The sequence below is a fragment of the Notolepis coatsorum genome (genome assembly GCF_963971535.1).
Source record: "Notolepis coatsorum genome assembly, chromosome: 14".
Classification (NCBI taxonomy): domain Eukaryota; kingdom Metazoa; phylum Chordata; class Actinopteri; order Aulopiformes; family Paralepididae; genus Notolepis; species Notolepis coatsorum.
Window position 1 is genome coordinate 4,759,086 of NC_140178.1, and position 25,048 is coordinate 4,784,133.

The 25,048-nt window shown below is 42.8% G+C and overlaps 3 protein-coding genes across 3 annotated transcripts in view; 1 reads left to right on the forward strand and 2 right to left on the reverse strand.

Moving 5' to 3' along the window:
• The window catches only part of ints1 (integrator complex subunit 1), a gene marked incomplete at its 5' end in the record, with an annotated part of 76,001 nt that extends 74,906 nt beyond the window's left edge, over nt 1-1,095 (reverse strand). The window contains one exon of the mRNA XM_084328325.1: nt 1,085-1,095. Coding sequence (XP_084184451.1) covers nt 1,085-1,095 — 11 coding nt within the window. The remainder of the gene's footprint in view (nt 1-1,084) is intronic.
• A 2,231-nt stretch (nt 1,096-3,326) lies between these two features.
• mafk (v-maf avian musculoaponeurotic fibrosarcoma oncogene homolog K) lies at nt 3,327-7,736 on the forward strand. The gene is made up of 2 exons (XM_084329994.1): nt 3,327-3,401; nt 7,171-7,736. Exons 1-2 carry the CDS (start codon nt 3,366-3,368, stop codon nt 7,669-7,671), a joined length of 537 nt encoding a protein of 178 aa, XP_084186120.1. The 5' UTR covers nt 3,327-3,365; the 3' UTR covers nt 7,672-7,736.
• Nucleotides 7,737-16,759: 9,023 nt separating this feature from the next.
• tmem184a (transmembrane protein 184a) overlaps nt 16,760-25,048 on the reverse strand; it is a 78,131-nt gene continuing 69,842 nt past the window's right edge. Inside the window, exons 7-9 of the mRNA XM_084328404.1 lie at nt 24,569-24,738; nt 22,367-22,570; nt 16,760-17,544 (exon numbers count right to left, since the gene is read on the reverse strand). Coding sequence (XP_084184530.1) covers nt 17,294-17,544; nt 22,367-22,570; nt 24,569-24,738 — 625 coding nt within the window. The 3' untranslated portion in view covers nt 16,760-17,293. The remainder of the gene's footprint in view (nt 17,545-22,366; nt 22,571-24,568; nt 24,739-25,048) is intronic.

Consider the following 25,048-nt stretch of genomic DNA (forward strand, 5'->3'; position numbering starts at 1 on the left):
TTGAAGTCTCTGATGTCTTGGTATAGTGGGCAGGTTGAAGTCTCTGATGTCTTGGTATAGTGGGCAGGTTGAAGTCTCTGATGTCTTGGTATAGTGGGCAGGTTGAAGTCTCTGATGTCTTGGTATAGTGGGCAGGTTGAAGTCTCTGATGTCTTGGTATAGTGGGCAGGTTGAAGTCTCTGATGTCTTGGTATAGTGGGCAGGTTGAAGTCTGATGTCTTGGTATAGTGGGCAGGTTATTAAGAAGTGGAGCTCGGTTTCCACCTCATCTTGTGTGCAGTGGGTGCACAGTCTGTCTTCTCCTGGGAGCCAGGTCTGCCTATGGCGGCCTTTCTCGATGGCTAGGCTGTGCTCGCTGAGTCTGTACCTAGTCAAGGATCTTCTTAGTTTTGGGTCAGTCACAGTACTCAGGTATTCTGCCACTGTGTACTCTCTGTTTAGGGCCAAATAGCATTTCAATAAGGTTTCCAATGTGTCAGATACGTTTTCTTTTAGTTTTCTTATAATTTGGTTTAGTCCAGTGTGGTTTCTGTCTGGTGGCTCTGCTTGTGTTTGTGAGCAGAGTCCCAGAACCATCTGGCTGAGTGGGCATCTCTCAAGGGTCTCTCTGTAGGTGAGGGCTTTGTTGTGGAGTGTGTCTGGGTCACTTTCTTTTAGGTGGTTGTAGAATTTAAATGCTCTTTTTTGGATTTTGATGATTAGTGGGTATCTTCCTAGTTCTACTCTGCATGCATCTCTCTCTCTCTCTCTCTCTCTCTCTCTCTCTCGTGGTGCGGCAGCTCTCAGCCTGTGAGTGTCTGGCTGTGAGAGGGATCAGACGCAGAGGTGGCCTGTTTCCCTCTCTCTCTCGTGGTGCGGCAGCGGCCTCTGCTGGCGGTCTCCGGCGGTGACAGCGTTACCACACACCCAGATAAATGAGACATGACGTCAGCCTGGAATGTTGTTGTGGCATCTCTCTAGTCGGAGCGTTTAGGAAGGGACCCCTTTAGAGGCTTCTCACTGCTGCCCTCCTGCCTGGAGTGTGTTTCTCTGCTCCGTGTTAAAGAAAAACATGGAGCATGATGGTTGAACGGATTTAATTTACATTTGAGTCATTTAGCTGATACTTTTATCCAAAGAGACTTGTGTGAGACAAATTGTGAACAACAAGTCAGCAGGAAGGGTACAACTCTGGCAGCTAAGAGTCAGTGGTATTGTTCATCAAATAGTGTCAAACTTGAGTGCTACACTCTGAGTGCATAGTAGACATATTAGCATGATAGGCAGTAATATAAGAATATTTATTGTCAATGTACACAAGGCCCTTTCAATTTGCCCTTTTTGCATATCTATCCTAGTTACACACAGTCCTCATATCCCTCCTAGTTACACACAGTCCTCATATCCCTCCTAGTTACACACAGTCCTCATATCCCTCCTAGTTACACACAGTCCTCATATCCCTCCTAGTTACACACAGTCCTCATATCCCTCCTAGTTACACACAGTCCTCATATCCCTTCTAGTTACACACAGTCCTCATATCCCTTAGTTACACACAGTCCTCACATCCCTCCTAGTTACACACAGTCCTCATATCCCTCCTAGTTACACACAGTCCTCATATCCCTCCTAGTTACACACAGTCCTCATATCCCTCCTAGTTACACACAGTCCTCATATCCCTCCTAGTTACACACAGTCCTCATATCCCTCCTAGTTACACACACAGTCCTCATATCCGTCCTAGTTACACACAGTCCTCATATCCTATAGTTACACACAGTCCTCATATCCGTCCTAGTTACACACAGTCCTCATATCCCTCCTAGTTACACACAGTCCTCATATCCCTCCTAGTTACACACAGTCCTCATATCCCTCCTAGTTACACACAGTCCTCATATCCCTCCTAGTTACACACAGTCCTCATATCCCTCCTAGTTACACACAGTCCTCATATCCCTCCTAGTTACACACAGTCCTCATATCCCTCCTAGTTACACACAGTCCTCATATCCCTCCTAGTTACACACAGTCCTCATATCTCTCCTAGTTACACACAGTCCTCATATCCCTCCTAGTTACACACAGTCCTCATATCCCTCCTAGTTACACATAGTCCTCATATCCCTCCTAGTTACACACAGTCCTCATATCCCTCCTAGTTACACACAGTCCTCATATCTCTCCTAGTTACACACAGTCCTCATATCCCTCCTAGTTACACACAGTCCTCATATCCCTCCTAGTTACACACAGTCCTCATATCTCTCCTAGTTACACACAGTCCTCATATCCCTCCTAGTTACACACAGTCCTCATATCCCTCCTAGTTACACATAGTCCTCATATCCCTCCTAGTTACACACAGTCCTCATATCCCTCCTAGTTACACACAGTCCTCATATCTCTCCTAGTTACACACAGTCCTCATATCCCTCCTAGTTACACACAGTCCTCATATCCCTCCTAGTTACACACAGTCCTCATATCCCTCCTAGTTACACACAGTCCTCATATCCCTCCTAGTTACACACAGTCCTCATATCCCTTAGTTACACACAGTCCTCATATCCCTCCTAGTTACACACAGTCCTCATATCCCTTAGTTACACACAGTCCTCATATCCCTCCTAGTTACACACAGTCCTCATATCCCTCCTAGTTACACACAGTCCTCATATCCCTCCTAGTTACACACAGTCCTCATATCCCTCCTAGTTACACACAGTCCTCATATCCCTCCTAGTTACACACAGTCCTCATATCCCTCCTAGTTACACACAGTCCTCATATCCCTCCTAGTTACACACAGTCCTCACATCCCTCCTAGTTACACACAGTCCTCATATCCCTCCTAGTTACACACAGTCCTCACATCCCTCCTAGTTACACACAGTCCTCATATCCCTCCTAGTTACACATAGTCCTCATATCCCTCCTAGTTACACACAGTCCCACACACATGCATTTCATCAGAAGCCAGAGTGCAGGGTCGCTGGGGTTCAATGTCTTGCTCAAGGGCACTTAGGCAGGATGGTGGGTACCAGAGATGTAACACCACACCCTCCTGTCAGTGGTAGGGTTCAAACCGGCGACCTTTAGTTTACCGGTCGACCTCTTTACCTCTAGGCCATCCTGCCCCCCCCCCAGTATGTAGCTTAGTAGTTATAGTAGCATAGTAATAAGGTGCATAATAGTAAAAGACAGTAAGAAGGTTTGTTTAAAAAAAAAAGAAAAAAATAGATTATTCCATTTTTATAGATTTTCTTTTATTATTAAATTTGTATTCCTTTTACATTGTTTACATTTCTATGTGTTTCCCTTGTTCTCTCCACAGAGTGACTTCTGAGAGAGTCTGGCCGGGCGTATGTGTGCAGGGCATGACGACTCAGTTTAAAACCAGCAAAGCTTTAAAGGTACGTTTCCAATGACAATGTATTTTTATTTTAAAATACAGGCGTCATAGCAGCATGGGGAAGGGGGGGGGGGTACAGGTATGGGCAGGGTAATACAGTAGTAGAAAGACATAAATATGGGCGCTTTGGACAAAAGAGATGTATACATGTATGCACCATTTATACAAATACAGTTTATTAGTGTGGGTGACCTGGCAAAGCCACTCTTAGAATCTATATTTTTGTCCTGCTACTCCTCCCACTCCTTATGTACACACACACACACACACACACACACGCACACGCACACGTATAAGTACACAAACTAAAACGTCCACTTAAAGGGACAGGCACATGAAAGAGCCTCTTACACTTTCAGAGGGAAAACCAGACACACACACGCATGCTTATGGAAGGTGTCAATCAACTCAGTACAGACTAATACTTTCATTGGTGGATGTTCGCCATGCCCTCTATACAGGGGGTAACCCTTTGAATGAATGAATGAATGAAAACCTTTATTTAAAATGGACACCACCGCTACATTGGACCAGCCACAGTAGACAGACCAAGATGCGTTGTTTTGCATGTTTATAGCACGAGTGCTAGTTTTCAACACTAGTCCATTGAGGCTTTTCTAAAAGATAGAATAAAATGTACAGTATAATACAGAAGTAAATCACAAATCAGAACAAATAGTTACCAGAACAAGTCCATGATCAAAATAACAACCAGTCTGCGTCTTCATATGTGAGCACTGCTGCTTTGATTTCAGCCATACCTTGAGTCCTCTGCTGAAGACGTTGGCATTGGACTCCAGTTTTAAGCCAGTAGGGCAGAGAGTTCCATAAGTTTGCCCCGTTAACGGAGAAGGCAGACTGTCCAAACAAACTCTTGCACATGGGAACAGTACAGTCACCATTATTGTAAGCGTGTGTGTTTGCTCTGCTAGAGCTCCAACATCTAACCATCAGTCCTTGAGTCTTACGCCAGTGGTCTATTGGAGGAGGAAGGGGAAGCATTGAGCTGACGAAATGTATCCTAGGTAGTATGTTCGTTTTAATTATGGATGCTCGGGCCTGTAACGAATTAGGAAGGCTCGACCATCTATCTAGGTCCTGATGTATTTTATTATATGTCCTACCTGTAAAGTAAAATTTAGTTGTCTGATTCAGTGTGGAAAATATCTCTATGCCCAAGTACTTAACATGTTCAACTATGGGCTATGGGGATGTCAGCTGGTAGTTGCACCGCTTTGGCCAACTAACTCATTAACAGGTAGACAAAGCTGATTTGGGCCAATTAATCTTGAAGCCCGATAATTTGCTGAAGTCATCGATTATATTAAGTAACTTTGGGGCCAATTGGGAGCCGGGGTTTTCCATGACAATTAATAAGTCATCCACATATAGAGCAATTTTGTGTGGTGTCTTATTGATTATTATATGGGCGATTTCTTCTGATTGTCTAATCTGAATTGGGCCAATGGTTCGAGGGAAAGCACGAATAGTCCGGGGCTCAGAGGACAACCCTGTCTGGAAGATCTAGACACCGGGAAGAGGGTGGAGCATAGTTTGCCTGTCAGTATCATGGCTGACGGTGAGGCATAGAGAACCTTGATCACGTGTATAAATTCCTTTCCAAATCCCATGGCCTCCAGTACCGTCCAAACATATGACCGTTCCAGTCTATCGAATGCCTTCATGGCATCCAAAGACACAACCGTGGCCGGAGTTGCATCGCTCTTACTGTTGTCAATTACATGTAACAGTCTCCTAAGATTATCGCGGCTAGTCGACCCTGAATAAATCCAGTCTGATCACAGTGTACCAGCACCGTCAATCATATACTTCTGCAGACGACGGGCTAGTATTTTGGCAAACATTTTAAGATCGGCCCAGAGAAGACTCAGTGGCCTATAACTGCAGCAGTCATTAGGGTACTTGTCTTTTTTTTTATTATCTTTTTCCCCCTCCTTTTTCCTCCGTTTTTCTCCCATCCCAATGTTAGTCGTTATGCCAATTCCCAATCCCCTTCCTGGTCGCTGCGCACCTACCCACTAGGCTTGGGCGGTATGACTTTTTTCATACCGTTATACCCTGATTGCCTAATACCGCGGTGCACGGTATATGACGGTATGACTTTCATTCATCAGCGGGGGGGGGGGGGGTTGGGGGGGGCAACCCAACCCGAGTTACCAAGTAAACAAATCATCGTCAGCTCTCAGAATGGTAGTCCCGCACCGGTAGAAGCCTGCACCGTTTTAGCGTTAGCATCTAGCCATGGCAGACTATTTGATTCCTTAAGGGCTAGAAATTGCCTGGGTTTTGGTATGCTCCCGAAATGCTCCCGTTGTTTGGCTACTTCTATGTGCAGTGAAAACTACTCGAATGCTTTATAACCTAGCCATTGATTTAGTTCAGGGTAATCTAAGATTAGCCGCAGAGCTAACGCTAGTTAACGTGAGCTAACGCTAGTTATTCAAGCTCAGTAGCTCACAGAGAGAGATAAACAGCTGACAGCGGATAGTACAGGACGGTACAAATACAATAAAAAGGCGGGTGGGGGCTGTTGTGTAAACCTTGTACTCTTTAGTTCACATATAATAAGAGACAGATTATTTGCTTGCTCCACCAGTGCACCACAACAACACTGCTCTCGTCACAACGCTTTACGGTATTTTCACAGCACTGTCGCAACATTACCGTAAAACGTGAACACCGTTGTGACCCACTCGCTCCACTAGAGCGGTCTCGCCCTCTGCTGGCGCATGTGTGCACTACACTCAGTGTGTGCACTACACTCAAAACTCTGTTTCACTGTTATAGAAACTGAAGCGCATCTGTGATTTTGACGGTGACGGACCGTCGGTATCTCTAAATACCCCGGTATACCTTAATACCGTCATACCGCCCAAGCCTACTACCCACTACAGTCGGTCTGGGAGAGTGGAGGCTATCGTGTGCTTCCTCTGACACACGTCCAGCCAATCAACCGCTTTTCACCTGGCAGCGCGGACTCTCACTGAGAGGGCGTAGCGTGTGGAAGGATCACACTACCCCCCTTAGATCCTATCCGCGCTGAGCAGGCGCCCCGACCGAACTGTAGGAGTCGCTGTTTACAACGACCAGGACCCACCCCGCCAGCTTTCCCACCCTCTAACACAGCCAATTGTGTTAGTACGACGGCCGACCAAGCCGGAAGCAACGCAGAGAGCTGGGCTCGATGCCAGTATCTCCTGCGGTGGTGGGCGAGCGCCTTGCCCACTACGCCACCCGGCCGCCTGGTCCTTGTCTTTTTTAAGTAACAAGGAGATCAAGGCCATGTTATCTTTTGAACCATTTGTTGTAGAGACTTGCGGGTTGCACCATTGTACTCAGTAGGGATATCCTCTTTCATTGGTCTGTTTGTAATAGTAGTAGCAGTAATGTAACAGAGACAACTCGCCCCTGCCACGAATTCGACCATGCCTTGAGTGGGAGTCGAACCCCAGGCGTCCGCACTGCGGGCGACATCACAAACCGCTGCGCCAAGAAAGGAATTCCCTTCTAAGCGCTCAGTTTGGATGCCTCTGGGGAGTGAGTTTTACACCCGTTACAGTAACAGTAGTAGTAGTAGTAGTAGTAGTAGTAGTATCAGTAGCAGCAGTAGTAGCAGCAGTAGTAGTAATAGTAGTAGTAATAGTAATCGTAATAATAGCAGTAGTAGTATCAGTAGTAGTAGTAGTAGCAGTAGTAGTAATAGTAGTGTATTATTATTCATTCTCTCTTGCCCCCCCCCTCCCCCGCAGGTCAAGAAGGAGGCGGGTGAGAATGCCCCGGCGCTCAGCGACGACGAGCTGGTGGCCATGTCGGTGCGCGAGCTCAACCAGCACCTGCGCGGCCTGACCAAGGACGACGTGGGGCGCCTCAAGCAGCGGCGCCGCACGCTCAAGAACCGCGGCTACGCGGCCAGCTGCCGCGTCAAGCGCGTCACGCAGAGGGAGGAGCTGGAGCGGCAGAAGGCGGAGCTTCAGCGCGAGCTGGACAAGCTGGCGCGCGAGAACGCCAGCATGCGCCTGGAGCTGGCGGCGCTGCGCTCCAAGTACGAGGCGCTGCAGTGCTTTGCGCGCACCGTGACGCGCACCGCCGGCGGGCCGCCCCTCTCGTCGTCGCACCTGGTGCTGGCGGGCGGCAAGGTGGCCGCCATGACGACCAGCGTCATCACCATCGTCAAGTCGGCCAAGTACAACAACAACAACAACAACAACTCCGTGGTGCAGGCGGTGCCGTTCTCCGCCGCGTCCTCCTAGTGCCGACCGGGACCGGGCTCTTTACCCCCGCCGTCCTGCCTGGTCCGGTTCTGACCCCCCCCCACGGCCGACGGCCACGACCCGCTCCTCCTGCACTGGGAAGGAAGCTTAGTGACTGGGACTGAGGGATGGAGTGGGGCGGGCGAGCTCCATGGGGTTTAATGCTGCATTCTCTCTCTCTCTACATCTCTCTCTCTACTCTCTCTCTACATCTCTCTGTACATAATCAACAATGTCTGTGCACTGTGCTACACCCCCCCCCTCTCTGACCTTTCACCTCCATGACTGATCAAAAGAGATTCCCTCTCGCCACAGTGTGAAGGATACATGCCTTGCTGTGGCAGCACTGGTTCTACAGAGAGCTCTCTCGACGCTTGTGGTATCTCCTGGTATCTCCTGGTATCTCTCGTGGTATCTCTCGTGATGATATCTCCTGGTATCTCTCGTGGTATCTCTCGTGATGATATATCTCGTGGTATCTCTCGTGGTATCTCTCTCGCGTCTCCGTCAGAGGTTTAAGTGATATTTATCATTGTTAAAGAGTAACAGTGAAGCTATTTTGTAAAAAAAAAAATCTCCATTTTGTCTGTCTGGAAAAGCACATATTTCGCTATAGTGTCTCGATGTAACGTGAGCCATTGAAACCTTTGCCTTATAAAAGGATCTACGAGCGATCCCTGTTTTATTTTTTTTATTTTATGTAATACTCACACAGGCAAGTCTGATCCCTGTAACATATAATTTTTATTCTTTTTTTTATTGTAATACACACACGGGCAAGTCTGTTCAGTATATTAAGCAATTATTCTTCGAGGTCGTGTTGGAAAATCAGTTTTTCCCCCCCGCCGTGTCTTTCTTAACCCTTTCACTGCCACTACAGAAGGTTAACCCTTTACTATCACACTAGTCACACTATTAGTGCGATAGTAAAGGGTTAACCTTCTGTAGTGTGGCAGTGACGGGGTTAAGTACGCACGGGAGGTGTTTGTTTTGTTTTGGATTAACAAAAGATTTAACGTTGCTCATCATCGAATATATAGCACTTAACTGTAAAGAATACAGTATAAAAAATTTGCTGAAACGTCGATAGAACGCCAATAGAAACTCCACGAGGGCGCCCGGGGGCGCGTGTCGGACCAGAGGCCATTCGCGTACTTCTGATGTTATCGGGGGGTTTGACTTATATGATTTTTATGTGTGGTGGTGGTGTGACCACTTACTGCTTTAGGGTCGAGCCAGTTTAGAGCTATTGCCAAGGACGGCATATTTATACTATTATACAGAGAAGCACTTATCCACCAATCCTCTTTCTTATTCCGTCACGCGGGTGTGCCAGTCGGTGGCATGTAATCCATATTGGATATAGCGCTAACGGGGGAGCTTTAACTATGAAAACGCTAATTCAGCTTATATCCTGTATATTACAGACTTTAAAGACTTGAGCTTCGACCTTTTTTGTTGTCGTGTGAGAAGGAAAACTGAAGCTCTCGACCGCCTCCCTTTTTGTCACTTTACATTGAGAACTCCGTCCGCGTAATAACAAATTAAAATAAATCATTCCTACTGCCAGGTCGTTCCTACTGCTGTCGGTGTTGGTTGACTCTGAGAACAGTAGCTATTTACCCTTTTTTTTTTTTTTTTTTTGCCTTTGACACAGACTCTTTGGCCAGAGTCGCTCCCGACACAACCGTCTCTGGATAAAAAGAAAACGTCGGTGAATCGATGACCGATAAAAGGCTGACGGTCGTCAGTCACTGCTGTAGGCGAGAGATCTGGGGATCCACTTGGTGAACACCAGGTGTACTGAGGATCCGTTCCCGATTGGGAGTGAAGCCGATGAGAGATGCTGGTGTCGGTATCGTCTCTTAGCCCAGAGGACATGACTGTTTGTCCCCCCCCCCCAGAGGACATGACTGTTTGTCCCCCCCCCCCCAGAGGACATGACTGTTTGTCCCCCCCCCCCCCAGAGGACATGACTGTTTGTCCCCCCCCCCCCAGAGGACATGACTGTTTGTCCCCCCCCCCAGAGGACATGACTGTTGACCCTTGCTGCTGTAGGGACCCGCTGGGATGTCAAGCGGGACCCTTGCTGTGCTCCGACTCTCAACGTTTTATGTATATTCACTCGGTTTATATTGTGTCGATACATCCCATGTTTTCATCCTAATATTTAGTTTTTTTTTTATTATATATAAATATATTATATACACACATATTTTTCTATATTTATGTCTTGTAATTATACCCTGGGAGTGGTGTGATCTTGTAATCGTTTTGTTGTCCGAAGCCTAAATGATTCTGACGCTGGGCTTTTTCTTCCAGCAGGATGGTTTATTATATTATATTATACACGTATGAGAGCCGTTCTCATGACTTAATCCTGTTTTGTTTTTTTGTTGTATTCATACGAATAGTTCTACCCAGCACTTGTTTATTAATCCACGAATCGGACCGCTAGTGACCCGCTAGTGACCCGCTAGTGAGCACGTATACATGCAGGCTACAGCTGGACCCCCCCCCCCCCCTCGACCCGACCGGAACCGAGGTCGTCTGAGCGTTTGTTTGCCTGGGAACTATTTGGCCGTTGCACACGTGAGCACATTGCATTGGAAGTGATGTGATGAGATGTTAATAACATAGCTATAGTTTATTCTCATTCAATACGTGAGTCCGAAGGAAACTGGGTTGAAATGTAATTTGGGGGATTAGGGGTGTAAATATTTGACCCCACAACGATTTGATTGCGATTCTTCAGGCAACGATTCAATGCATCATTAAATCTCTTCATTTGACCACGATTCGATGTGATTCGATACATTTTTCGATCAGTTAATTCCCCCCAAAAATGTTGAATACACAAATGTGGCTGGGGGAACTGATTCACTCAGCATGAATGGACTATAGGTCAATAAAAAATCTACCTAAAAAATTACGACACACTATCAATTCTAACATTTTGAAATCGATGCAGTTGAATCGTCACCTTAGGATCGATGCATTGTTACTCCCCTAGTTGGGATACAATGGGGAAGTGTTGGAATGAGGAGAATAAAATCAGTAGAGCGCCGGCCTGCATGTAAATGTAGCTTCGTCGGTAACCATGGTGATATAGAATAGGCTCCGTTCACACTGCAGGCAAAATTGTGGCCCGAATCAGATTATTTATTTAAAAATGTTTGCTCATAATGTGACTCAGATCTGGGGTTTTTCACAACAGTGTGAACATTGAATCTAATCTTTTCAATTCTGATTTGGGTCGCGTTCACAATGTGGTTCCTAAATCGGGATACAGGTCTGATTTTCTGCAACGCGACCTCAGTCTGAACACGTCGTGGTGACTTGCGACTTTTACGTCACTCACAAATTGACACGTCACAATTTTGTATGTTACTTTTATTGTTATTTTACGCATGCAGATCTGTTCTGGAGCAGTGACCACAGTTCACACTGGAATCTGATATTGATGAAAACAAAGAATCAGATCGGAGCAATAAATCAGAATTGAGCACCGAGGCCTGCAGTGAGAACGCAGCTTAATATAATAATAATATGCGACGTGACTCTTTTCTATAGATCCCAGTTTTCACATCACATCGCTAGATAGACTTGATGTAGTCGACAAAGAGTTTGAAATGATGACGATGATGATGGTGGTAATAGTTTTGTGACTATAAACCATTAACTGAAAGTAATTCCAGAGCTGCTAGATCCTCTCCTTCCTCTGTCCTCTCCAAGGACTTTCTCTGTCCTCTCCAAGGACTGTCTCCGTTCTCTCCAAGGACTGTCTCCGTTCTCTCCAAGGACTCTGTTCTCTCCAAGGACTGTCGCCGTCCTCTCCAAGGACTGTCTCTGTCCTCTCCAAGGACTCTGTTCTCTCCAAGGACTGGCTCTGTTCTCTCCAAGCTCTCCTGAGCCAGAGTACAGACCAAGCCAGAGGAGAAACCTATTTTACATGTTTACAAAACAACTTGTCCAGCACATTAAAAAAAGTATACTGCCTTAAGATTTTTGACATACTGTACTTTTCAAAGCATTACAGTGGCCCATTGTGGTAAAACCTGACGTTGGGTATAAAATGTAATGCCTATTACCAGTTAGTCTTTAAAGAACGTTTAACACATTGTAAACACAATTGTAAAAAATGACCTTATTTCTGTATCGTGCCATAATAAATGACAACCCTCACTATAGGTGAGTTATGTATATCGTTTTTTAATCTTCCGCCCCGTAGTGGTGCTACTTTTCTATAAAAGGTCGATTCAAGGTTTCAAACATACTACAAGGACACATTCTGGATGATCTGCAATGGATGGTTCAGAGCTTCCTGCTCCAGGTCTTCCGTTAGCCAATCATCCCTTTCAGAGGCCAGTAGCCATGGTGACATCATCAGAAAGTTCAATGGTGACATCATTAGAAAGTTCAATGGTGACATCATTAGAAAGTTCAATGGTGACATCATTAGAAAGTTAAATTGTGACATCATTAGAAAGTTCAATGGTGACATCATTAGAAAGTTAAATTGTTCACCTGAAAGGGTCAAAAATAAGAATTAAAACGGTTGGTCGATTTATGTTTAAAGGGAGCAATATACAGTACATGGTGCAGCGCAATAAATTAGAATATCGTGGAAAACTTATTTTATTTCAGTAATTCAATTCAAAAAGCAAAACTCTCCTAGATTATAGATTCATTACACACAAAGTGAAATATTTTGTTGTTTTTAATTTGGATGATTATGGCTTACAGCGCATGAAAGCCCAAAATTCAGTATCTCTGAAAATTTGATAAGACCAATAATTTTTTTTTTTTATATAGAAATGTCGGCCTTCTGAAAAGTATGTTCATGTACGTATGTTTGGTTGGGGCTCCTTTTGCACAAATTACTGCATCAATACAGCAAAATATATAGACTTTTCCACGATATTCTAATCATGTATTGAGCTGCACCTATATATGAATGAGGGGTAGTTTATGGTCTGTGTGTTGGGTGATGGGGGCTCGAACCCTGACCGCCGGTGTATATCCTGGTGAAAGTTGGCCGTTGAGTGACCGGTGTTTGTTCCACACAGTAGGCCACTGTACCAGCACCGCTTCAGATGCCGTTGGTGATTTCATGTTTTCCTATTTTGAACCATAACAATGCAATTATTGTATAGACGTTGGTTTTGTTATTACGTACTGACTGGGTACTCTGTCCTTGCTTTATTGTATGTTTCCTCTAATATGCCATAAAGTTTTAATATATTATCTGCCCTGAGTACATGTATTTATATATAAGTATAAGCTTTCTCTCTCACACACACACCTAATCAGTCCTAGAAGCTATTTGACCTTTTTAGGCATTAAAGAAATCGCACACAAATGTGGGGATTAGCTCAGGCAAATATAATGCAGCTTATTACTTTTTATATAGTATAATACTAGGTGTGGACATTTCTCGATTGTAAGATGCATCGCGATGCGGATGTGGACGATTCTGCATCGATGCAGTGACGGAACATAATCGATAATGTTTTTTACTCTCTTGCTAGCTTTTATGTTCTTTTACAATGTAGCGCTTTGAGATTTGCTCCACAACTATAAAGCGCCCTACAAATCAAATATATTATTATTGTATTATTAAAGCTAGTGCTCTGGTCATGCATCCACTCAACTCATAGAAAATACAGCATTAGGCTATTCTAAAAGTATTGATACTAATAAAATAGAGTATTGAACTGTTTTTAACAGCTGGGTATCGAGATACCTTTCTAGTATCCGTGTATCATGCAACACTAGTAAAGAAATTGATTTGACATTGATTTAAGAACTTTCTAAATTAAAGTTAATTTATCTGTATTAATTGATGAAAAGTAGCCATGTGCAGTAATATAGATTATAAAATTGGGGATGTAATATATTATTGAGCTGCATCGAGATGCATAGTAGAATCTAATCGTGAGGCCAGTGAAGATTCACAGCTCTATATAATACTACTAGGCTTTTAGTAATGAACTGTATATGGATGTGGGTGAAAGAATAATAGCTATAATACAATGAGTGTTAAGTCTAATACTATTTTAGTTACATTAAGTTATGAAATGGACTTTGAGTCATAAAATTGCCCATATTAAGCTTTTAATGGACTGGAGTCATAAGGAGTAGCTTACAGCTAATGGCGACTGTACACAAGAACAGGGAAGGATAAACGGAGAATATACCCTTCATGGTTTTCGTCACTACTCTGCTCGTATCTATATACATATATTTATTTCATTGATTTTCTGTCATTTTATTTTCCACATCTTAAATAATTTTATTTACATTATTTTGACAAGTCTTCTCAATGAACTACCCTCATGTACAAATTAAACCTGCATCCGTTTCTGAAAACAAGGTAAATTATTCCTATGAATATGTCTGATGTGTCTTTGTTTTTGTACTTTTAAATAAAGCATTTTTCTCATTAAAAAGCATAGTGTTAAACTTAAGGTTATTGATCAGTTAGAAGAGCCAGAAGGAAGACACACAATCAATAGTATCAATAGTTTATTCTTGTACATTAATGCAAAAAACATGACTTAAGTAGGACTCGACATCACACCATTCAGTAAGGAATCTCAACTTTGCACCCGACTAAGATTTGTCTGCTTTACCAGAAAGGCAGCCATCATTGGCACAAGAAAGAAGGTCAGAGACCGATCTACCATGTCTTCATATATATATATATATATATATATATATATATATGATAAGCTGATAAGCCAAAACATAGGCAGATACAGTAGCTACCGTCGCTATGGTTACGTTCACACTGCATGCTCATATGGGACTGGGATCTGTTTTGTGTGAGCAGCACAAATCACATGATCTTGGGTGGTTCCGATTTGGGTCCTGAATCAGATACAGGTCTGATTACAGCTCTCTCTCTGGTCTCTCTTTCACCTCCTCACCTCCATCATCATCATCATCAGCTTACTAATGATCTGGCCTCCACCGCAACTCGTAAATTAAGGCGAGACATTACCCCCGAAATCGCCTTTTTGCTTTTATTTTCTCTACGATATTGAGATTTCGTTATATTTAGCTTCCTTAACATGTCTCATTTCAAACTAGTGGCAATAAAATATCGAAAACAGACAATTAGTTGTTTATTTTACTTAATTTTGTCTGCTCGTGTCCATAGATCACAATACAGAACTTTGAGGGTGTTTTCTCAAAAACAAGTTGTTATGCATTTTACTTACACACAAATAGTTTACGCATATTTTATGAGGAAGTGCCTCATTTACATAACATTCAGAAAACGTGCAATATATTTCTTAGTTTTTATATACATAAACTGGGAAAGTTTCATAGTGATATATATTAAAATATTTTGTTTTGCCTATTAGGGGGTACCGTCTCGCCTTAATCCATAAACTGTGTCCTCCATGCTTATGTCCATCTTCCTTATTGTTCATGTGCGCATGCGGGTCAGTTCAGGGGCAGTGACCATTTCTCACTGGAATCTCATATTGGCCACATAAAAAAAAAAATATATATACAGTATAAATAAAAACATGAACGTCAAAAAAATATATATATATTAAGATCTGAAGCAATAAATCAGAATTGAGCGCTAAAGCTTGCAGTGTGAACGCAGCCTCGGTGACGCACTGAGTTACATACCAGAGAGAAAGAGGAAAACAATCAAGGCGGCGTCAGTTTACAAGCAGCCTTAACCCTTTCACTGCCACAATACACAGACGGTTAACCCTCGCACTGCCACACGACAGCCGGTTAACCCTTTCACTGCCACACGACAGAAGGTTAACCCTTTACTATCACACAACCGACACACTCTTCACAGGCAGAACAACACATACAGAGAGAGAGAAAGAGGACTCACGGCAAAGAACGTCACACTGTATTTTTACTCTACATAATTTAAACAAAATTTCTGTACACATTTGATCCTCTGGGGGGGAAAAAACACGAGCGACGACATAAATCGCAAAAAAAAAAAAAAAGAAGAAGAAAAAGCTTCTACTTGCATGTGTTTAAAATACTGCACAACCCCGGGCGGGAGAAGAATCGATTGTTTCTAAAATGTTGCATGCTGGGAGAATTAATGAGAATGTTCCGTCCGGTCCGGTCTGGCGGGAGGCAAAGCTTATCGTCCTGCAGTCGGTGGGAGGCGGAGCTTATCGTCCTCTGGCGGGAGGCGGAGCTTATCGTCCTGCAGTCGGTGGGAGGCGGAGCTTATCGTCCTCTGGCGGGAGGCGGAGCTTATCGTCCTGCTTTTTCGTCCGTCCCCCGCGAGGGGCACAAAGGGGGTTCAAAGCAGCGCCAGAGTCTCCGGCTTGAAGTGCCAGCTCCAAGGCCAGCGACGTGTCTTTGAGAGAATCCGTTTAGTCAGGAGGAGAAACCTGACGGAGAGAGAGAGCTGCTGCTCAGCGAATACTTCCAAGAAAGAGAGAAAGAAAGAAAAAAGGAGGCACCGAGATGGTCCCTGAAGTGGCAGCCGAGGCCTTCGCCAGGCTTCCTGCTTCCCTCGGGGGGGGGTTCCCTCCTGAGGTCAGGCGCCAACAAGCTCCTCTTTTGAAGAAGACGCCGTGAAATCAGAGAGGAGACGCACTTCAGAAGCCCTGCTGACTGAGACGAGAGTCGGGATGAAAGGGACATTGCGTCATAACACCCCCACCCCCCTCTCTAGGAACAGACCCCCCCCTCCTCCCTTAGGAACAGACCCCCCCCTCCTCCCTTAGGAACAGACCCCCCCCCCTCCCTTAGGAACAGACAACGTAGCTTCAAACTCGTCTGATATAATCGAAGGGGGGGGGGGGGACAAGCTAACTTCCTGTCATATCGTCGCTGCAGAGACTAAATATATATTTAAAAAAAAAACAGCTCATCACACGGAGCTAATTAGTGTTAAAATAAAAGGACGATATTAATTCCAGTGACCTCTCTCTCTCTGTGTGTGTGCGCTTGAATGATTCATCACAAACGAGGCGGCGGAAGAAGTAAAAAACAGCTCGTCTTAAAATACAGAGAGGACGAGAATTAAGTGTGTGATTGGAATCCAGTGGGGTGTGTGATTTTCCCCATGCCATGCATTGGGGGGGTGGGGGGGGGGGGGGGGGGGGGGGGGTGATCACCTGGATATTACTGGACTGGTTTCTGTTATAACTCATCATCTGAGGTGATCAATAAGAAACAATCACCTGGATGTTACTGGACCGGTTTCTGTTATAACTCATCATCTGAGGTGATCAATAAGAAACAATCACCTGGATGTTACTGGACCGGTTGCGTTTAAGAACTCATCATCTGAAGTGATCAATAAGAAACAATCACCTGGATGTTACTGGACCGGTTGCGTTTAAGAACTCATCATCTGAGGTGATCAATAAGAAACAATCACCTGGATGTTACTGGACCGGTGGCGTTTAAGAACTCATCATCTGAAGTGATCAATAAGAAACAATCACCTGGATGTTACTGGACCGGTGGCGTTTAAGAACTCGTCGTCTGAGGTGATCAATAAGAAACAATCACCTGGATGTTACTGGACTGGTTGCTTTTAAGAACTCGTCATCTGAGGTGATCAGCATCAAACCCGATCACCTGGATGGATTATGACTAAACGGAAGCTTGTTTAGAACTCGTCGTCGGAGGTGATGAGCATGACCTTGTCCAGCTTGCGGGAGGACGAGCCCTTGCCGCTGGCTCCGCCGGGCCCCGCCTTGCCCCCCTGGCTCTGGCTGGGCTGCACCACCTCCTGGGTGGACTGCTGCGTGTACTGCTGGTAGGCCGGGGAGAAGTTGTGGATGGCGTCCTGCACCATGTCCCCCGGGTTCATGGTCTCCTTCAGCCCAGAGGAGATGCTCTGCATGGGGGCGTGGTTCTCTGAGGGACACAGGAAGCAGAGGTTAGGTCACATGTTTACTAGTGCTGTCAAAGTTAACGCGGTATTAACGCGTTATCGCCCGATTCTATTAACGCCACTATTTTTTTTAACTCACAATTAACTTTTAAGAAAATAATAATAATAATTTACTATTTTTTTTTTTTTTTACTAGACTTCACTCAGGTGTATTATTGATGCTCTCATTGATACTGTTTGTTTCTGAAGTGTGTGTGTGTGTGTGTGTGTGAGATATATAGAGAGAGAGGGGGGTGAGAGAGATGAGGAAGGGGCAAGAGAGATGAGGAAGGGGCAAGAGAGATGAGGAAGGGGCAAGAGAGAAAGAGAGCTGGGAGAGTGTGTGAGAGAGGGGGGTGTGTGATTAATCAGCCCTTGTGTGGGTGAATGTAACAAGTTCCTAACGTTTTCTTTTCACACTTTATTCATTGTTTTAAATTATTATTTTCTTTTAAGTTATTTTGTGCATCACTCTGTTTTGAATTTGATGCAAATTTGCAATGCATGAGGGTCATCCGTTTGTGTTAAATGGCTGCATAAAGCAAGCATTTGTTGACTCATGTTGATAAGAGTATTAAAACTTGGAAAAGATCTGTTTAAGGTAAAAAAAATATTAAAAAAAATATTAATTTGCAATTAATCGCGAGTTAACTATGGACAATAGGGCATTAAAATGTGATATCAGAAAATATCGGTATCGGTTTTATTTTATTTTTACATTTCTATAACCTTTATTTACCCAGGCAAGCAAGTAAGAACAAATTCTGATTTTATTTATTGTCAAAAGTATGCATAATGTTGTGTTAATTCCACAACAAGAGATATGTAATGTTAATAACCTGAAATTATTCAATTTTGCATATAACGTTATCGGTTGATATCGGTTGATATCGGTATCGGAAATTAAGAGTTGGACAATATCGGTATATCGGTATCGGTAAAAAAGCCAATATCGAGCATCCCTAATGGACAATCATGCGATTAATCGAGTTAAATATTTTAATCCATTGACAGCACTATACCCATTCACTCACAGACGGCGGAGGCGACCACGCAAGGTGCCGACCTGCTCACCGGGAACAGTTAGGGGTCAAGTGCCTTGCTCAAGGACACTCCCGACACGCTGCCCGGGAAGCGTGTAGCTTTATGCCAAGCAAGCAGTACAAAAATTTACCGTAGTGGCATGCAGTAATGCGCCTTTCATTTTCGCGGAAATAGGCTGTCTATTGCCATTCTCTTTGACAAACTCTAACCTTAACCAGCTCCTTAACAGCGCCTAAACTTAACCGTTCTAACCTTAACCAACTCCGAAACAATGCCTAACCTTAACCTTAACCATAGAAATTATATTGCCATTCTCTTTGACAAACTCTAACCTTAACCAGCTCCTTAACAGCGCCTAAACTTAACCGTTCTAACCTTAACCAACTCCGAAACAATGCCTAACCTTAATCGGCGAAAGAATACACGTTAAAAAAAAATCACGTTAAAAAATATTTTCGATGGGATTCGAACTCGCCAGCAAACAAGCCATAGGATCCACAGCCATGTGTCTTAGCCAATTGAGCTATTTGTTGGATACTGAATAAGGGGCGGTGACTTATATATATTGAGCTCCGCTCGTGTCGCATGCGCGGGCACCTCGCGCGAGCACGCCGGCGCACGCACGCACCTGAGCGAGCACGCCGCCGCCGGTGCACGCACGGTAGCATTTGTCTGAAAAGAAGGGCGCTTTACCGCACTAGCGTGCGGTGACGAATGCGGAAGCATTTTTGCACTGCTTGCTTGGCATTAACGTACAGGCGCCCGGGAAGAGCCGGAATCGAACCGGGGAACCTCTGGATTACCAGACGACCGCTCTACCCCCTTCACCCGGACAGGGCCGTGTTCCGACGGGGGACAGATTGTGTCGATATCGATAATAGTGTAGACTTCAGTATATTTTTTACTGTATATTATATTTGATTCTATTCTCAGGCAATTTGTTTTGTTATTCTTATTTGTGACTTGTTCCGTCTAAATGTTTAATGTGAGCGATTTGCAGTGTCAAATTTCCCTCGGGATAATACAAGTATTTCTATTCTATTCTATTCTAGACCAGAGGAAACATTATTTCACCCTTTTTTGATGAACGCACACTTGCATATAAATCGGTAGAAAAACAATTGGAACAGAATTACACGCTTCCTTAGTGAACATTTAAAAAGGGGTTAAATGGGACGAGAATAAATTAGTGCACATATTGTGATTCACATGTTCCTCCACCTCCGGTTCCTCCGTCTCTCCAGACGCCTCCTGTGTGATGATAACTCTCTTTCACAGAACATCTGCTCTCCTTCTCAGACGAGACGAGCACAATATCACCTGATTCTGCCAGCAGCTGGAACACCACTTACTGGTGGGAGGGAGGGGGTCTCTCAGTCCTCAGGGAGGGGGTCTCTAGGAGGGAGGGGGTCTCTCAGTCCTCAGGGAGGGGGTCTCTCAGTCCTTTACAGCGGCAGCAAAGTTATGGTGCGTTTTCACCCCAAGCAGCCAAGTCTGTGGCAGTGCGGCTGCTTTTAAATCATCTCTGATGTAGCGGAGCGTCTGCAGACCACAGTGCTAACTCTCACTGCACATGTTAATAATACTACATATTAATAATACTACAATGCTGTAGAGCTGTCCCCGAAGCCTGTTTTTGGTCTTCGAACTTCCGTCAGGGTTTTTCGAACCTTCGTTTTTAATAAAAAAAAAAAAAAAAAAAAAAAACATCAATTTACATTTTTTTTATATTTATATATAAAATATCCTCAAAATAAATCCTCAATTTGAATAAAGTGATTAATCTGATTAAATTAGGCTTTAAACATTTTTTTAATGTCCGCCAAGCCAAGCGGATGCAGACAGGCTACATAATTTATGATAAATGTTTTATTTAAAATAAAATACTATAATATTAGTGTAGCCTAATCTTTATCTGCAACTGTGAAGAAAACCCCCATTGGTTTAAACAGAATGAATACACATAAAAAAAGATATATATAAAAGAAATATATATATATTATTATTAAAAATAAAAAATTCAAATGTTGATTTAGAATTTGAACGAAGGTCCGAACGTTTGGGCTCAGCCCTACAACGCTGTACATTTGATTAGCAGTATATATGTCTGTGTTAGTGTACTATAGTGTAAGCAGTACCTATGACGACGTCCTTCTTCTTCTCCTGGTACACATTTGATTAGCAGTATATTTTTCTTTTATTTCTTCCCCAGAGCCGTCACCACCTTGAACTCCAATATGCACCAATAACTCACCCCTTCCCCCTCCTCCCACACTGTGCAACATCCTACCCCCCATTTGTGCAATATACACAGTGCAATACCCACCCACTACCGTCTGACACTGTGATTGTCATTTTGTATATTGTTATTTTGTATATTGTATTGTAACATTGTTTTATTGTATAGTATTTTATGTTTCTGTATAGTATTTTATGTTTCTTTATAGTATTTTATGTTTCTGTATAGTATTTTATGTTTCTTGTATAGTATTTTATGTTTCTGTATAGTATTTTATGTTTCTTGTATAGTATTTTATGTTTCTGTATAGTATTTAATGTTTCTTGTATAGTATTTATGTTTCTGTATAGTATTTAATGTTTCTTGTATAGTATTTATGTTTCTGTATAGTATTTTATGTTTCTTGTATAGTATTTTATGTTTCTTTATAGTATTTTATGTTTCTGTATAGTATTTTATGTTTCTTTATAGTATTTTATGTTTCTGTATAGTATTTTATGTTTCTTTATAGTATTTTATGTTTCTGTATAGTATGTAATGTTTCTTGTATAGTATTTTATGTTTCTGTATAGTATTTTATGTTTCTTGTATAGTATTTTATGTTTCTGTATAGTATTTAATGTTTCTTGTATAGTATTTATGTTTCTTGTATAGTAATTTATGTTTCTGTATAGTATTTAATGTTTCTTGTATAGTATTTTATGTTTCTGTATAGTATTTAATGTTTCTTGTATAGTATTTATGTTTCTTGTATAGTAATTTATGTTTCTGTATAGTATTTAATGTTTCTTGTATAGTATTTTATGTTTCTTGTATAGTATTTTATGTTTCTGTATAGTATTTAATGTTTCTGTATAGTATGTAATGTTTCTTGTATAGTATTTTATGTTTCTGTATAGTATTTTATGTTTCTTGTATAGTATTTTATGTTTCTGTATAGTATTTAATGTTTCTTGTATAGTATTTATGTTTCTTGTATAGTAATTTATGTTTCTGTATAGTATTTAATGTTTCTTGTATAGTATTTTATGTTTCTTGTATAGTATTTAATGTTTCTGTATAGTATTTTATGTTTCTATTTTATTACTTGTGTGATTTTATACTGCACTCTAAGTTTGAGTCCCAAATGCCGTTTGTATGCAAATATAATGATAATAATTAGGGATGTTCGATATTGGCTTTTTTACCGATATACCGATATTGTCGAACTCTTAATTTCCGATACCGATATCAACCGATACCGATATATGCAGGGATAAAAACGGAATAATTTCAGGTAATAAACATTACATATCTCTTGTTGTGGAATTAACACAACATTATGCATACTTTTGACAATAAATTAAATAAGAATTTGTTCTTACTTGCTTTCCTGGGTAAATAAAAGGTTAAATAAATGTAATTTTTTTGTAATTTTTTGTACATTACATTTTAATGCCAATATCGGCCGATAATATCGGTCATCCCTAATAATAATGATAATCTAATCTAATCTACGTCATGCTCCGTGTAGTGAGCGGTACCTATGACGCTGTCGTTCTTCTTCTTCTCCTGGTACACGGTGCAGGTGAAGGCGTAGCGCAGGGCGATGGCGGCGAAGAACATCTCGATGCAGATGATGAAGTTCTGCCAGCCGGCTGCCACGGTGCCCGCGCCCACCTGGTGCCCGTCGATGAAGAGCGCGTTGGGGATGACTCCGCAGCGCTCCAGGATGGCCAACACCATGCCTGAAACACAACAGCAGTACTTTAGTGCATCTCTACCAGGATGCGTGAATATTTTAGGCAACCAACTTGTGTTCAGCGTTTCTGATTGGCCACTACACCCATGTGACTGCGGCAGCGCGAGAGAGCGGCAGTGCGGAAATAGGCTGCATTCTATTGCCATTCTCTGCGACAAACTCTAACCTTAACCAACTCCGAAACAGCGCCTAAACTTAACCCTAACCTTAACCAACTCCGAAACAATGCCTAAACTTAACCCTAACCATAACCAACTCCGAAACAATGCCTAAACTTAACCGGCGAAAGAATGCACGTTAAAAAAAAAGAAAAAAAAGAAATTGAAGGGATTCGAACTTGTCACCAACGCACCGCAGGATCCACAGCAAGGCGGCGAACCAGTTGAGCTAGCCATCGATGTTAAAAGAGGGGGAATTACGGCTACATAATGCTGGCTCCGCGGCAGAGCGGAGCGGTGGCTAGACGCAAGTTGGTTACCTTAAATAATTACGCTACCAGGATGGCCAACACCATGCCACAGCAGTACTTTAGTACACAGGGTTCCCACAGACATTGCTAAATGAAATTCAAGGACTTTCAAGTACTTTTCCAAGCACTTTTTTAATTTTAAAAGGGCATTTAAAAGGATACAATTCACTTTTAAATGCTGTTTTTTTTATAGAAACAAAATCGGATCCAATATTTATGGCTTAAAACCCATTTCCGACAATTAGTTACACTTAATAAAAAAAAGAATGTCTTGAGTCACAACAATTTTATCATGATGAACAAAACTTTCAATGCGAATGGTTGATTTGAATTGCAAGGACTTTTTAAGCACCTTGTTAAAAAAATTGGCTGTTTTCAAGGAATTCCAGGCCTTGACTTTTTTTTGGTCAAGAAACAAGCACTTTAAGCACTTCAAGGACCTTGTGCGAACCCTGAGTACAGGTACTTAAAGACGGTTAGTGAAACTGCCTTTGATTATTTAAAAAAGGTGCTGTAAGTGGTATTTTCTTTGATCAAATACGTGTTAAATACTGTAGCTCTACATTATGACAGCCATCACTGGAAAATGGAAATACATGTCCTGGTATCCTGTTCCTACTTTATCCAAATCAGGAGAGAGAAACCCTAGATCTTTTTTTTTTTACTTATTTCAAGAGATCTTGCCAAGCCAGATTTGCTTACTGCACTGGTAGATTATTTGACTTGTTCCAAGCACATCTTTGCTTAAAACTGGTTTTTCTTTTATATTTCAGACCATTTTTGCAGCGTGGAGTTCTCTCTCCTGATTGTATAAAGTAGGAACAGGATACTAGGAAATGTATTTAGTGTTTACTGCAGAGTGGAGGGACTGGGAGACCCATGTTACTGACCAGACACTCTATATCAGTGATGGCTGTTTACTGCAGAGTGGAGGGACTGGGAGACCCATGTTACTGACCAGACACACTATATCAGTGATGGCTGTTTACTGCAGAGAGGAGGGACTGAGAGACCCATGTTACTGACCAGACACTCTATATCAGTGATGGCTGTTTACTGCAGAGTGGAGGGACTGAGAGACCCATGTTACTGACCAGACACTCTATATCAGTGATGGCTGTTTACTGCAGAGTGGAGGGACTGAGAGACCCATGTTACTGACCAGACACTCTATATCAGTGATGGCTGTTTACTGCAGAGCAGGAGGGACTGAGAGACCCATGTTACTGACCAGACACTCTATATCAGTGATGGCTGTTTACTGCAGAGTGGAGGGACTGGGAGACCCATGTTACTGACCAGACACTCTGTATCAGTGATGGCTGTTTACTGCAGAGTGGAGGGACTGGGAGACCTATGTTACTGACCAGATACTATATATCAGTGATGGCTGTTTACTGCAGAGTGGAGGGACTGGGAGACCCATGTTACTGACCAGATACTCTATATCAGTGATGGCTGTTTACTGCAGAGCAGGAGGGACTGAGAGACCCATGTTACTGACCAGACACTCACCTTGCCAGAAGGACAGGAAGATGACCGACTTGATGGTGAGGAACTTGAGGACGGGCTCGTACGGCCGGAGCAGGTCGCTGGTGGCGAAGAAGAAGAGGAAGAGGGCGTAGAGGGACAAGCTGACGGAGAAGTTGTAGATGATGCTGATGTAGAGGTATCCTCCGTTCACGCTGCAAGAGAAGAGAGGCACGGAGAGACACATGAAGAGGGAAGGTAAGGGAAGGCAGGACACATAATAATAATAACTTTATTTGTATAGCACTTTTCATACAGAGGTTGCAGTTCAAAGTGCTTCACAACAGTAAAAAATACAGGCATAAGTGAGCATAAAAAGATAGACAGGTAGCAAGGTATGGCAAATCACAGTGTTTCACATTAGGATCTAGCATCCCAATAGGCTCTCCGCTTACAGTTTTCAGTAACACAAATAGTAAAAATAGTTTAAAATGATTCAGTTTAAAAATAGTCAAAAAATTATAA

Excerpts from the sequence above, each read along its gene's own strand:
- mafk (XM_084329994.1), top strand. The coding sequence starts at position 3,366 with ATGACGACTCAGTTTAAAACCAGCAAAGCTTTAAAG. Across the intron at positions 3,402-7,170 it reads AAACCAGCAAAGCTTTAAAG|GTCAAGAAGGAGGCGGGTGA; the intron begins GTACGTTTCCAA and ends CCTCCCCCGCAG.